The following is a 13,819-nucleotide window of genomic DNA, read 5'->3' as shown; positions in this document are numbered from 1 at the left end:
TCTAAACTAGGTAAAATTAGTTTCATATCGGATGTTTGTGGATATTTTGTTTACTCTCGTCAATAGCTATTGAACCAAGCATGCCATAACTATGAAGATGGTATATTCTGAATCAGGGGTGGATGGAGAAATATCCACACCTTTTTTTGTTCCTTTTTTAAAACTATTTTTAAATAAGATCTCAGATTTCAATCTTCAATAGCTCTTAGGCAAAGCATGCCATGACTATGAAAATGTAGATGTTCTGCATCAGGGGAGGATTGGTTGCTTTGTGTAAGAGCTATTGAAGATTGAAAGCAAAAACATTAAAAAGCGCATTTTTGTCCATCCTCCCCAGATTCAGAATATATCATTTTCATAGTCAAGGCACACTTTGTGTAAAGAGCTATTGATGATTGAAAGCAAAAAATATATAATAATAATACATAAATTAATAAAAACTGTGGATTTTTGTACACCCTCCCCTGATTCAGAATGTATCATTATCATAGTCATGTCACTCTTTGTCTAACAGCTATTGGCTACACCGAATATCCAATTTAAAATAATTTTACCTAATTCATTTTCCATTGGAGATTTAACATTTCGGCCAATGCAATTCGAGTACAACTCTCCCTCTCCACTGGGGTACTGACTGATCAGAGTTTGGTGTTTGTGTGACGTCATTGTCAGCTGGTCAATGTTTACGTCCAGAATTGTGGCGACATCTATTGAATGTTTATGGGGGAAAACGAGAAGGTAACAACATCTTTTTTCGAAATACAGTTGACACTATAAAGCAGTGTCAATTAACCGTCACATCCATAAGGTAAAGACCGCTGCTTCGTATTTCTTATGGCGAGTGTCTTTTTCAGCTCCAGCCAGACAATAATTTATCTTCTCTCCCATGTACCCATGCAGAGCGCTTCGTTGACGACATCAACAGAGACAAAGGTGATGCATATTTATTTATATATCTCGCGTTGAAGCAGCAGTTCGATAACATGTTGTGTTTGGTTGTTAAATATCACATTCCCAATGTCAAACTATTTGAAAGAAGATTAAGAAAAACACTATGAATGCGCAACAAATGCTTACCCAAATGTTGGCTGCAGTACTTTTGGTGATAATAAGAATATTTATGTAAACACATACTATTTTGTTATTCAGTGGCGCAGCTGTATTTTATGTGTGCGTTCATTGGTGGGAAATATGCATCACTGAGAGGATTCGATTATCTGGTCCGGGCGCCCTGTTCATTGGGTGAAAGTAGTGGCATTTGTTTTGGAACCGGGCTGCCTCCTGGGTGTGAGCCAGGGACCTGGTTCAAAGCACACGGCGAAATCGGCTCAAAACAAAAGCGATGTAATTAATCACGTTGAGTAACGACTAGGATTCTGTGTTCTCACATGCACAAATGATTGATTTTGATATAAACGCCCTATCTGCCTTACAATGAAACTAGTTTGAAAATGCAAAGGTATATTATATGGCAAAGAGATGTATTTCTGGATGATACACCATGTTTTCTTGTTGCCAACATGACCGAACGTCAGAGATTATGCCGCGTTCATCTGCTAGTCAGAATTAGGAAAATATGACATTTTCTATTTTCTAACTGGTTGTAGTTATACACGTGCCACGTTCAACTAATCAGCACATAGGACATTTCAGTTTTCTAGTACCGACTAGCAGATGAACGCGGCATTGATGTTCGATTTCAGATGGGCGCTCCTCCCTCACCGCTTTTGCCCGGCACATCACGGGACATAGACAGGTGCCCCACGGCTCAGCATAATCGAATCCGCCTACTCCTGCAGTTACAAAGAAGGCGTTTCCATCATCACTAGGATTATCGTGTGCTGTGGCAGTGACACCGCCCGGCTACTCGTGAAAGCAGAATACAATACGAGTTTATTTGACTGGTTTGTAATATAAGAACTTCATTAAAGGCCCGAAGAAAGAGGTTCTTAAACAGGCCTGTCTTTTACACACACCTTCAGACCCAAAATGACATGTTCAAAGTTCATCCTTTCTCCAACTAGAACTCATTCCAGGGTTTTTCATTATTCTTTTTTTTTTTAGAATTTTCTATTATAATAATGGTGAAGACAAACTATGAAATAACCAATATGGAATCACGTAGTAACCAAAAAGGTGTTAAACAAATCAAAATATATTTTATATTTGAGATTCTTCTAAGTAACCACCTGTTGCCTTGATGACAGCTTTGCACACACTTGGCATTCTCTCAACCAGCTTCATGAGGTAGTCACCTGGAATGCATTTCAATTAACAGGTGTGTCTTGTTAATTTGTGGAATGTATTTACTTCATGATGCATTTCAGCCAATCAGTTGAATTTTGACACGGTAGGGGTGGTATACAGAAGATAGTCCTATTTGGTAAAAGACCAAGTCCATATTACGACAAGAACAGCTCAAAAGAGAAACGACAGTCCATTACTTTAAGACATCAAGGTCAGTCAATCTGGAAAGTGTCAAGAACTTTGAAAGTTTCTTCAAGTGCAGTCGCAAAAAGCATCAAGCACTGTGATGAAACTGGCTCTCATGAGGACCGCCACAGAAAAGGAAGACCCAGAGTTACCTCTGCTGCAGAGGATAAGTTCATTAGAGATACCAGCCTCATAATTTGCAGCCCAAATAAATACTTCAGAGTTCAAGTAACAGACACATCTCAACATCAACTGTTCAGAGGAGACTGCGTGAATCAGGCCTTCATGGTCAAATTGCTGCAAAGAAACCACTACTAAAGGACACCAATAATAAGAAGAGACTTGCTTGGGCCAAGAAACACGAGCAATGGACATTAGACCGGTGGAAATCTGTCCTTTGGTCTGATGAATCCACATTTTCGATTTTTGGTTCCAACCACCATGTCTTTGTGAGATGCAGAGTAAGCGAACAGATGATCTCCGCATGTGTGGTTCCCAACGTGAAGTATGGAGGAGGAGGTGTGATGGTGCTTTGCTGGTGACACTGTTGGTGATTTATTTAGAATTCAAGGTACACTTAACCAGCATGGCTACCACAGCATTCTGCAGCGATACGCCATCCCATCTGGTTTGGGCTTAGTGCGACTATTATTTGTTTTTCAACAGGACAATGACCAAAAAAACACATCTCAAGGCTGTGTCAGGGCTATTTGACCAATGAGAGGGATGGAGTGCTGCATCAGATGACCTGGCCTCCGCAATCACCTGACCTCAACCCAATTGAGATGATTTGGGATGAGTTGGACTGCAGAATGAAGGAAAAGCAGCCAACAAGTGCTTTGCACATGTGGGAACTCCTTCAAGACTGTTGGAAAAGTATTCCAGGGGAAGCTGGTTGAGAGAATGCCAAAAGAGTGCAAAGCTGTCATCAAGGCACAGGATGAAGAATCTGAAAATATATTTTGATTTACACTTTTTTTTTATTTGTTACTACATGATTCCATATCTGTTATTACATAGTTTGTCTTCACTATTATTCTACAATGTAGAAAATAGTAAAAATAATGAAAAACCCTTGAATGAGTAGGTGTGTCCAAACCTTTGACTGGTACTGTGTGTGTGTGTGTATTTACAATTTAATTGCACAATAAAAATCTACATGTAAAGTGTTACCAAGTAAAAGGTGCATTGTGTCCCCAGAGGATCCAACAAGACTGAAATACTAAGATTAGTTAATATCTAAGATCCTTCTCATCAATCATCTGTTGTGAAAGCCATTGTTGGCAACACGTTCTACTTTACCAGAGGGACGTCAAGGAAACCTGAGAGAACACTTTCTCTTCCAATTAAGAAATCAAATTTTATTTGTCACATACACATGGTTAGCAGATGTTAATACGAGTGTAGCGAAATGCTTGTGCTTCTAGTTCCGACCATGCAGTAATATCTAACAAGTAATCTAACCTAACAATTTCACAACAACTACCTTATACACACACGTGTAAAGGAATGAATAAGAATATGTACATACAAATATATGAATGAGTGATGGCCGAACGACATAGGCAAGATGCAGTATATGGTATAGAGTACAGTATATACAGTGGGACAAAAAAGTATTTAGTCAGCCACCAATTGTGCAAGTTCTCCCAATTAAAAAGATGAGAGGCCTGTAATTTTCATCATAGGTACACTAAATACTTATTTTCCATCATAATTTGAAAATAAATTCATTAAAAATCCTACAATGTGATTTTCTGGATTTTTTTTCTTCTCATTTTGTCTGTCATAGTTGAAGTGTACCTATGATGACAATTACAGGCCTCTCTCATCTTTTTAAGTGGGAGAACTTACACAATTGGTGGCTGACTAAATACTTTTTTGCCCCACTGTACATATGAGATGAGTAATGTAGGGTATGTAAACATTATATAAAGTGCCATTGTGGCTAGTGATACATTTATTGCATAAATTTGTCCATTATTAAAGTGGCTAGAGTTGAGTCAGTATGTTGGCAGCAGCCACTCAATGTTCGTGATGGCTGTTTAACAGTCTTATGGCCTTGAGATAGAAGGTGTTTTTCAGTCTCTCAGTCCCCGCTTTGATGCACCTTTACTGACCTCGCCTTCTGGATGATAGCGGGGTGAACGGGCAGTGGCTCGGGGGGTTGTTGTCCTTGATGATCTTTTTGGCCTTCCTGTGACATCGGGTGGTGTAGGTGTCCTGGAGGGCAGGTAGTTTGCCCCCGATGATGCATTGTGCAGACCTCACTACTCTGGAGAGTCTTACGGTTGTGGGCGGAGTAGTTGCCGTACCAGGCAGTGATACAGCCCGACAGCATGCTCTCGATTGTGCATCTGTAAAAGTTTGAGTGTTTTTGGTGACAAGCCAAATTTCTTCAGCCTCCTGAGGGTGAAGAGGCTCTGCTGCGCCTTCTTCACCACGCTGTCTGTGTCGGTGGACCATTTCAGTTTGTCCGTGATGTGTACACCGAGGAACTTAAAACGTTCCACCCTCTCCACTACTGTCCCATCTATGTGGATAGGGGGCTGCTGTCTCTGCTGTTTCCTGAAGTCCACGATCATCTCCTTTGTTTTGTTGACATTGAGTGTGAGGTTATTTTCCTGAGGGCCCTCACCCCCTCCCTGTTGGCCGTCTCGTCGTTGTTGGTCGTCAAGCCTACCACTGTAGTGTCATCTGCAAACTTGATGATTGAGTTGGAGGCGTGCATGGCCACGCAGTCATGGGTAAACAGGGAGTACAGGAGAGGGCTGAGAACGCACCCTTGTGGGGCCCCAGTGTTGAGGATTAGCGGGGTGGAGATGTTGTAACCTACCCTCATCACCTGGGGGCGGGCCCGTCAGGAAGTCCAGGATCCAGTTGCACAGGGCGGGGTCGAGACCGAAAACCCAATTACCATTAATTGTGGAGAAGGTTAAAGAGTGGCCCACTGTGCTTTCACGTGCCTCAGGTAATCCAATCAGGCTATACTGCAGTGTCTGAGACTGGATGTCACAGTTAATGATAGCTGCTTCACTTTGTTTGTTTTTTGATGTGAATAACAACCTAATGTACTGTAACTTGTGCATATACACTACCGTTCAAAAGTTTGGGGTCACTGACATTTCCTTGTTTTTGTCCATTTTTTTCAATGAAAATAACATAAAATTGATCTGAAATACAGTATAGACATTGTTAATGTTGTAAATTACTATTTTAGCTGGAAACGACAGATTAATTTTTTTTATTTTTATGGAATATCTACATAGGCGTACAGAGGCCCATTATCAGCAACCATCACTCCTGTGTTCCAATGGCACGTTGTGTTAGCTAATCCAAGTTTATCATTTTAATAGGCTAATTGAACATTAGAAAACCCTTTTGCAATTATGTTGGCACATGGCCAGAAACAAAGAACTTTCTTCTGAAACTCGTCAGTCTATTCATGTTCTGAGAAACTTAGGCTATTCCATGTGAGAAATTGCCAAGAAACTGAAGATCTCGTACAACGCTGTGTACTACTCCCTTCACAGAACAGCGCAAACTGGCTCTAACCAGAATAGAAAAAGAAGTGGGAGGCCTAGGTGCACAACTGAGCAAGAGGACAAGTACATTAGTGTCTAGTGTGAGAAACGGACGCCCCACAAGTCCTCAACTGGCAGCTTCATTAAATAGTACCCGCAAAACACCAGTCTCAACGTCAACAGTGAAGAGGCAACTCCGGGATGCTGACCTTCTAGGCAGAGTTGCAAAGAAAAAGCCATATCTCAGACTGGCCAATAAAAAATAAAATATTAAGATGGGCAAAATAACACAGACACTGGACAGAGGAACTCTGCCTAGAAGGCCAGCATCCCGGCGTCGCCTCTTCACTGTTGAGACTGCTGTTTTGCGGGTACTATTTAATGAAAAAAATAATGATTTCTTTCACCTAGTTGGCTCGGGCATTCGAACCAGTGCCATGTGATAACCTTCCAGAAGGACAACCATATCTCTGCAGCACTCCACCAATCAGGCCTTTATGGTTAAGTGGCCAGACGGAAGCCACTCCTCAGTAAAAGGCACATGACGGCCCGCTTGGATTATGCCAAGAGGCACCTAAAGGACTCTCAGACCATGAGAAACAAGATTCTCTGGTCTGATGAAAACAAGATTGAACTGTCATGTCTAGAAGAAACCTGGCACCATCCCTACGGTGAAGCATGGCGGTGGCAGCATCATGCTGTGGGGATGTTTGCGCTCAGGACCTCAGACTCTCTTGAGAGACCTGAAAATAGATGTCTAGCAATGCTCCCCATGCAACTTGACAGAGCTTGAGAGGATCTGCAGAGAAGAATGGGAGAAACTCCCCAAATACCAGTGTACCAAGCTTAGTGTCATATCTCAGACTCAAGCCTGAAATTGCTGCCAAAGGTGCTTCAAAAAAGTAGAGAGGAAAGGCTCGGAATACTTATGTAAATGTAATATTCATTTTTTTAAATAAATGAGCAAACATTTGTAAACCTATTTAGTATACGTCTGTAACGTAACAATGTGAAAAGTCAAGGGGAGTGAGTACTTTCTGAATGCACTGTAAATTATGAACATCCTATGTCAAGTATGACTTTTTACAGATATAAATTGGATCGTGTACTGTTCGCACAGTTGAATAAATAGTACATAATAGAACAGCAGTGTTGACTGTGTGAGTGTGTGTGTGTTTATGTGTAAGGGTTGTATGTGTATGAGAGTCGGTGCCTATAGTCTGTAAAGTGTGGATAGTCTCTGAGGTACAAATAATCTCTCAGGAGCAGGTCTGAGCAGGTAGACAGCAAGGGGTAGCTGTTCAGCAGTCTGATTGCCTGGTGGTTGAAGCTGTCTCGGGAGCCTTTTGCCCTGAGACCCGATGTTCTGATGCCGTTTGCAAGATGGTAACAGTGAACAGTCTGAGGAGATGAGGGGGATGAATCAATCTGAATCAATTGATCAATATTTTTAGACACTTTTTTGTCTGACTCTATCCTCATCTCTCTCTCAGCGAGTCTGTGAGGATGGGAGGAGCTGTGAGTGCGGGGGAGGATAACGATGAGTTGATTGACAACCTGAAGGAGGCTCAGTACATCCGCTCGGACCTGGTGGAGCAGGCCTTTAGGGCTATCGACAGGGCCGACTACTATCTGGAAGAGTTCAGAGACAGTGCCTACAAGGACCTGGCCTGGAGGCACGGCAACATCCACCTCTCAGCACCCTGCATCTACTCCGAGGTGATGGAGGCCTTGGATCTCCAGCCTGGCCTGTCCTTCCTCAATCTGGGCAGTGGTACGGGCTACCTCAGCACTATGGTGGGACTCATACTGGGTGAGTCAGGATGGCACAAACCTCACCTGGCCAGGTGAAACAAAATAAAACAATTATAAGGGCAAGAATGGCTTAAAAATCATTTTTACCATTGCTTTACATAAGAAAATGGAAAATAAGATGGAAAGTGCAAATGTACTCACACCTTGTTTCTCCCCTTTACTGTAGGTCCATTTGGAGTGAACCATGGGGTGGAGCTGCACCAAGATGTCATTGAGTATGCATACCAGAAACTGGAGTTTTTCATCAAGACCAGCGACAGCTTCGACAGGTAGGAGTTTCATGATGAAAATGACAATGTAGGAATTATAACCAGAGTTATGAGCTATCAGGAGAATCCAGTTAATTGTCATTATACCAGAGTTATAGAAGCTATCAGGAGGATCCAGTTAAACAGAATTATTCTGTAACAAGCTAGTAAGATAACATACTGCAGTTATGGAGGGTAGGCTGATTCTCTGAGGAAACTGTGTCGGGAGTGCTACAGGTATCCAAGGAACATCAGACGTGGCTCTGGAATGGGGGAATCATAGGGGTGTGTGTGTGTGTGTATGTGTGTGTGTGTGTGTGTGTGTAGGTTTGAGTTCTGTGAGCCCTGCTTCGTGATGGGGAACTGTCTGGAGATAGCCCCAGAGAGTGGTCCGTATGACCGGGTGTATTGTGGAGCTGGGGTGCAGCGGGAGCAGGAAGACTACATGAAGAACCTGCTCAAAGTGGAGGGAATTCTAGTGCTGCCATTGGAGGAGAAGGTCAGCACTCGCACAACACACCCCCAGTGGTGGCTGCTGAGGGAAGGACGGCTCTTAATAATGTCTGGAATGGAGCGAATGAAATGGTATCCAACACGTGGAACTCCACTCCAGCCATTACCACGAGCCCGTCCTCTCCAGTTAAGGTGCCACCAACCTCCTGTGACCCAGGCACAGACACAAAATGTGAAGTGAAACAGAATGGCGAGCGTAGCAATCAGGATGGTTTCACAAGGCTAAATTGTGACTGTAAAGACATGGCCACTTTTAAAACCAGAATAGACTGAGATAAACTCGGCCTCCCGGGTGGCACAGTGGTTAAGGGCGCTGTACTGCAGCGCCAGCTGTGCCATCAGAGTCCCTGGGTTCGCGCCCAGGCTCTGTCGTAACCGGCCACGACCGGGAGGTCCGTGGGGCGACGCACAATTGGCCTAGCGTCGTCCGGGTTAGGGAGGGCTTGGTCGGTAGGGATGTCCTTGTCTCATCGCACACCAGCGACACATCACTCCTGTGGCGGGCTGGGCTCAGTGCGCGCTAACCAAGGTTGCCAGGTGCACGGTGTACCCTCCGACACATTGGTGCGGCTGGCTTCCGGGTTGGAGTTAAGAAGCATTATGGCCGGTTGGGTTGTGTATCGGAGGACGCATGACTTTCAACCTTCGTCTCTCCCGAGCCCTTACGGGAGTTGTAGCGATGAGACAAGATAGTAGCTACTACAACAATTGGATACCACGAAATTGGGGAGAAAAAGGGGTAAAAAAAAACTTAGATAAACTCACCTCTTAACCCAGTGCTATTTCTAGCACTTTGATATATTCTGGTGTCTTGTGGTGTTATACATCTTCTCTGTTGTAATTGTTGTCTCATCTTTCTTGGTCCCGCTCCAAGAAATTGTTTGTATACCCTCTATACACATTGAGACATTTTGATACTCGTTTCCTTTGTGTGTAGCTAATGCTCTGTGCTCCACTTGTTTAGAGAAAGATCTGTATATAAATAAATATTTCTTAACACTGCTTACTACAAAAAAATCTCCAGTACACAAACACATTATTGCCCTTCCTCTCTCCTTAGTTGACCAAGATCACTCGAACAGGCTACAACAGCTGGGAGACCAAAAACATCATTGCCGTGTCCTTTGCCCCACTGGTGTTGCCCAAACACAGAGATAACAGTAAACCTAAAGCAGTGCCTTTACGTAAGTACTGTACTAGCACATCTGTCATATGATTGTCTATGTAACAGAGGTCGTTTTCCATGTGAGCCTTTGTCTGGGCCGGTATTCGCAAAGCATCTCAGAGTAGGTGCTTATCTAGGATAAATTTAGCCTTTTAGATTATAATAAATGACGGGGGGGGGGGCTGATTCTAGATCAGCTATCCTACTCTGAGGCTTTGTGAAAACAGGCCCTGGAGACTCAGAACCACGGGGGGGAGGTGACAGTTGTTGAACACTATGTTGTCTCAGATGCATGTTGGACTAGTTACAAAATGGGAAGGCAGAACTTCCATCACTTACTATGTGGGAGTGTGTGAAATGGTTTCCTCTTGTCATTTGTGTGTACCTCCTCAGCGACCATGTTTGAGGTGCGGACTCTGCAGGACTTGGCTCGCATCTTTATCCGTCTGATGTTAAAGAAGACAGTGGTGGGGCCAGGGCCGTTGCCCAGGGGGTTGGCCCACAACGGGGAGCGGCTCCGGCAGGCCCAACACTGTGGCTCCACCCTGCTCTCCAACCGCTACGTATTCATGAGCCGCCTCATCCCCGGGCCGTTGGACGACGACAACAACCGCTCAGACGCAGAACACGAGGAAGAAGAAGGGAACTGCAGGATTCGAGGAGAACCTGAGGAAGAGGAGCAGGAGGAAGAGGGGGAGGAGAGTAGGGAGGGCGGTGCCCTTCTACATGAGGCTCCAGTGAACCTGCTCAGAGAAAGGATCCTGAGCCTGCCGCTCCCTGAGCCTCTGAAGATGTACATGCTCCACTACAGAGAGAAGTAGGGAGGTACAGGAGACAAGAAGCTGTGCTCCCATTCTCTAACTTGTTCCCATCCCTATGCTCTTGATTCCCCTTTCTGGATACAAAAGTAATTGTGTAAGAAATAGGCTGATCACTCCACAGGAATGGCTAAAATGAGTTCCCATCCGAATTCAAAATGTAAGCCCTAGAAACTTCATGTTGAAGTGAATAACTAGAAGAATTGGATAAGTAGAAGCAATATGGTAATAGCTCCATCTCCACCTTCCCCGATAGCCCAGGTACGCCTATCTAATCTACAGAGGTGCCTGAGGGGTAGAAGTCGAGGTTGGAAAAACAAGGATTTAGGGATTGGGAGCATCCTTAGGGTCACCCCTACCCCCAGAAGCCCCCTAGGACTATTCCAACAACCCCTCTGAACACTAGAACACTAGTCTCATCCCACTCAATGCCCCACCCATGAACTTTATCTCCCCCTCGTTTTGGGGTATCTTGTCTTGTGCCTGACACTGGCACCCAGTCTCGAAGACCTTTCCTCCCTCTTTGAATTTTGTAAATGTGATTTTTCTGAGAATGATGATTTTGACTGTGACCGAACAATTCAGGGGAGCTTTTGAGATCAACTTACAAGAACTGAAAGCCCCAAATGGTGTGGAAACATTTGCTCATTCTGTGTTCACATCTGTAAGATTTTCTCTGCATTGAATATACTTGTTGAGAGCAGGGGTGACAAATACAAGTAATTTAACTGAAGAGACCATTTCTGTTAAGGCAAATGTCAAGAGGGCTACAGGCATGAAAAAAGTATATTAACACATTTTTACACGGTATAGCAAAGAAATTACCACATTGTCAAACAGCATTACCCGAAATTCACTCTCGTTTTGTGAATTCTTATTTCTTCAACATCAAATAATGGGAGACTGCAAATGCCTTTGGACCGTAGAACACCTTTGGATTAGGGGTAGAAAATGAGTGTGGGAAAGCAATTTACTATTAGGTTCTCAAAGCAGATCTGTAATTAAAGCAGTAAATAATGTACAGTGAGGTCCAAAGGTATTTGGACAGTGATACATTATTTTGCCTCTGTACTCCAGCACTTTGTATTTAAAATTTTACACATATATATATATATATATATACATACACACACACAAAAGTATGTGGACACCCATTCAAATTAGTGGATTCGGGTATTTCAGCCACACCCGTTGCTGACAGGTGTAGAAAAGCTCTGAGAACGGGCCCGCCGAGTACTGAAACACGTAGCATGTAAAAATCTTCTCGGTTACAACACTCACTACGGAGTTCCAAACTGCCTCAGGAAACAACGTCAGCACAATAACTGTTCGTCGGGAGCTTCATGAAATGGGTTTCCATGGCTGAGCAGCCACACACAAGCCTAAGCTAACCATGTGCAATCAAGCGTCGGCAGGAGTGGTGTGAAGCTCGCCGCCATTGGACTCTGGAGCAGTGGAACGCGTTCTCTGAAGTGATGAATCACACTTCACCATCTGGCAGTCCAACTGACAAATCTGGGTTGGAAAATGCCAGGAGAACGCTAGCTGCCCCAATGCATAGTGCCAACTGTAAAGTTTGGTGGAGGAGGAATAATAGTCCTCGGCTGTTTTTCATGGTTCGGGCTCTTAAGTTCCAGTGAAGGGAAATCTTAACGCTAGAGCATACAATTACATTCTAGATGATTCTGTGCTTCCAACTTTGTGGCAACAGTTTGGGGAAGGCCCTTTCCTGTTCCATAATGATAATGCCCTCGTGCACAAAGTGAGATCCATACAGAATTGGTTTGTCGAGATCGATGTGGCAGAGCCCTGACAACCCCAACGAACACTTTTGGGATACATTGAAACGCCGACTGCGAGCCAGCCTTAATCACCCAACCTCATGTTTTTGTGGCTGAATGGAAGCAAGTCCCCGCAGCAACGTTCCAACATCTAGTAAAAATCCTTCCCAGAAGAGTGGAGGCTGTTATAGCAGCAAAAGGGGATCAACTCCACATTAATGCCCATGCTTTTGGATGAGATGTTCGACAAGCAGGTGTCCACATGCTTTTGGTTATGTAGTGTACATTGAGGTTAAGGTGAGGGCTGTTGGCTTTAATTTGAAAGTATTTACATCCATATCGGGTGAACGGTTGAAATTAAAATACTTTTTGTACATAGTCCCCACCCATTTTAGAGAACTAAAAGTATTAGGACTTGTGTATTAAACAGTCAAAAGTTTAGCATTTGGTCCCATATTCCTGCAACGCAATGATTACATCAAGCTGTGACTCTACAAACTTGTTGGCTGCATTTGCAGTGTTTTGGTTGTTTCAGTTTTTGTGCCCAATAGAAATTAATGGTAAATAATGTATTGTCATTTGAGTCACTTTTCTGAACCCTTCTACATTGTGGATGCTAACATTGATTACAGATAATCCTGAATGAGTCGTGAATAATGAGTGAGAAAGTTAGTGGCACAAAGAACACAACCCCAAGACATGCTGACCTCTCGCTATTTCTAATAACAGGAGAGGTTGGCATTTTTTGTGGGCTTACAATATTTATGCCTCATTCATGGGCACAAAATGTGAAACCAAAAAAAGTACAAATGCATCCAGAAAGTTCAGTCACAAGCCTGATATCATTGTGTGCTAGGAATATGGGACTAAACATTTGACTACTTTAATGAGTGAATTTTCCATGTCTGGTCCCATAAAATGGGGGGCAGAGATAAACGGAAGTACAAAAAGTCCTGTTATTTCCAAACGGTTCACCCGACATGGATGAAATTACCCTCAAATTAAAGCTGGCAGTCTGCACTTGAACCTCAGTCATTGTATAATTTTAGTACAGAGCCAAAACAACATGTCACTGTCCAAATACATTTGGACCTCACTGTGTGTATCCACCTGTGAAGGAATTTAAGCACTTATTTGTCTACATTGGAACCAGTGTGATGGACTGTGTGTGTTATGCTCTGATGCTGTTGAGGTATATAAAAAAAAAAAAATTGAAATGTTTTGTCTGACGTTCTCAGTGCCAAACTTATCCAGCACTTGACGGGTCCAAATGTGTCTTGCTGTTCAGTTCTACATGTCAAATTGTTAATCGAATAAAAAAATAAATCATGTGCATTTAGAATAAATATCTACGTGTGACAAAAGTTGTAAGTCGAACTATACTGCCAGAAAATCCAAAATGAGTGTCATTGCTGAACACCAGACTGCTCAATCTTAGTTATTCATTTTCAATACTGTGCTTAGCTGCAGAGTACAGACTTGATTTTGTGCAGGGAAAAATGGAATGAAAGCACTTACAAAA

General features: G+C 43.2%; 1 protein-coding gene across 2 annotated transcripts; it reads left to right on the top strand.

Moving 5' to 3' along the window:
• Positions 1–637: 637 nt before the first annotated feature.
• LOC112215885 (protein-L-isoaspartate O-methyltransferase domain-containing protein 2-like) lies at positions 638–12,028 on the top strand. Of its 2 annotated transcripts, none has more exons than XM_024375348.2 (7): positions 638–738; positions 901–933; positions 7,451–7,770; positions 7,939–8,041; positions 8,348–8,519; positions 9,594–9,717; positions 10,092–12,028. In XM_024375348.2, the coding sequence occupies exons 3-7, from the start codon at positions 7,464–7,466 to the stop codon at positions 10,517–10,519; spliced, it is 1,134 nt and encodes a 377-aa protein (XP_024231116.1). In that variant the 5' UTR covers positions 638–738; positions 901–933; positions 7,451–7,463; the 3' UTR covers positions 10,520–12,028. The 2 variants fall into 2 exon arrangements, with proteins under 2 accessions (XP_024231116.1, XP_024231115.1); XM_024375347.2 differs by having other exon boundaries at positions 651–808.
• Positions 12,029–13,819: the final 1,791 nt, after the last annotated feature.

Source organism: Oncorhynchus tshawytscha, linkage group LG16 (genome assembly GCF_018296145.1).
Source record: "Oncorhynchus tshawytscha isolate Ot180627B linkage group LG16, Otsh_v2.0, whole genome shotgun sequence".
Classification (NCBI taxonomy): domain Eukaryota; kingdom Metazoa; phylum Chordata; class Actinopteri; order Salmoniformes; family Salmonidae; genus Oncorhynchus; species Oncorhynchus tshawytscha.
Note: the sequence above shows the minus strand (reverse complement) of the source record. Positions and strands in the feature narration are given on the sequence as shown.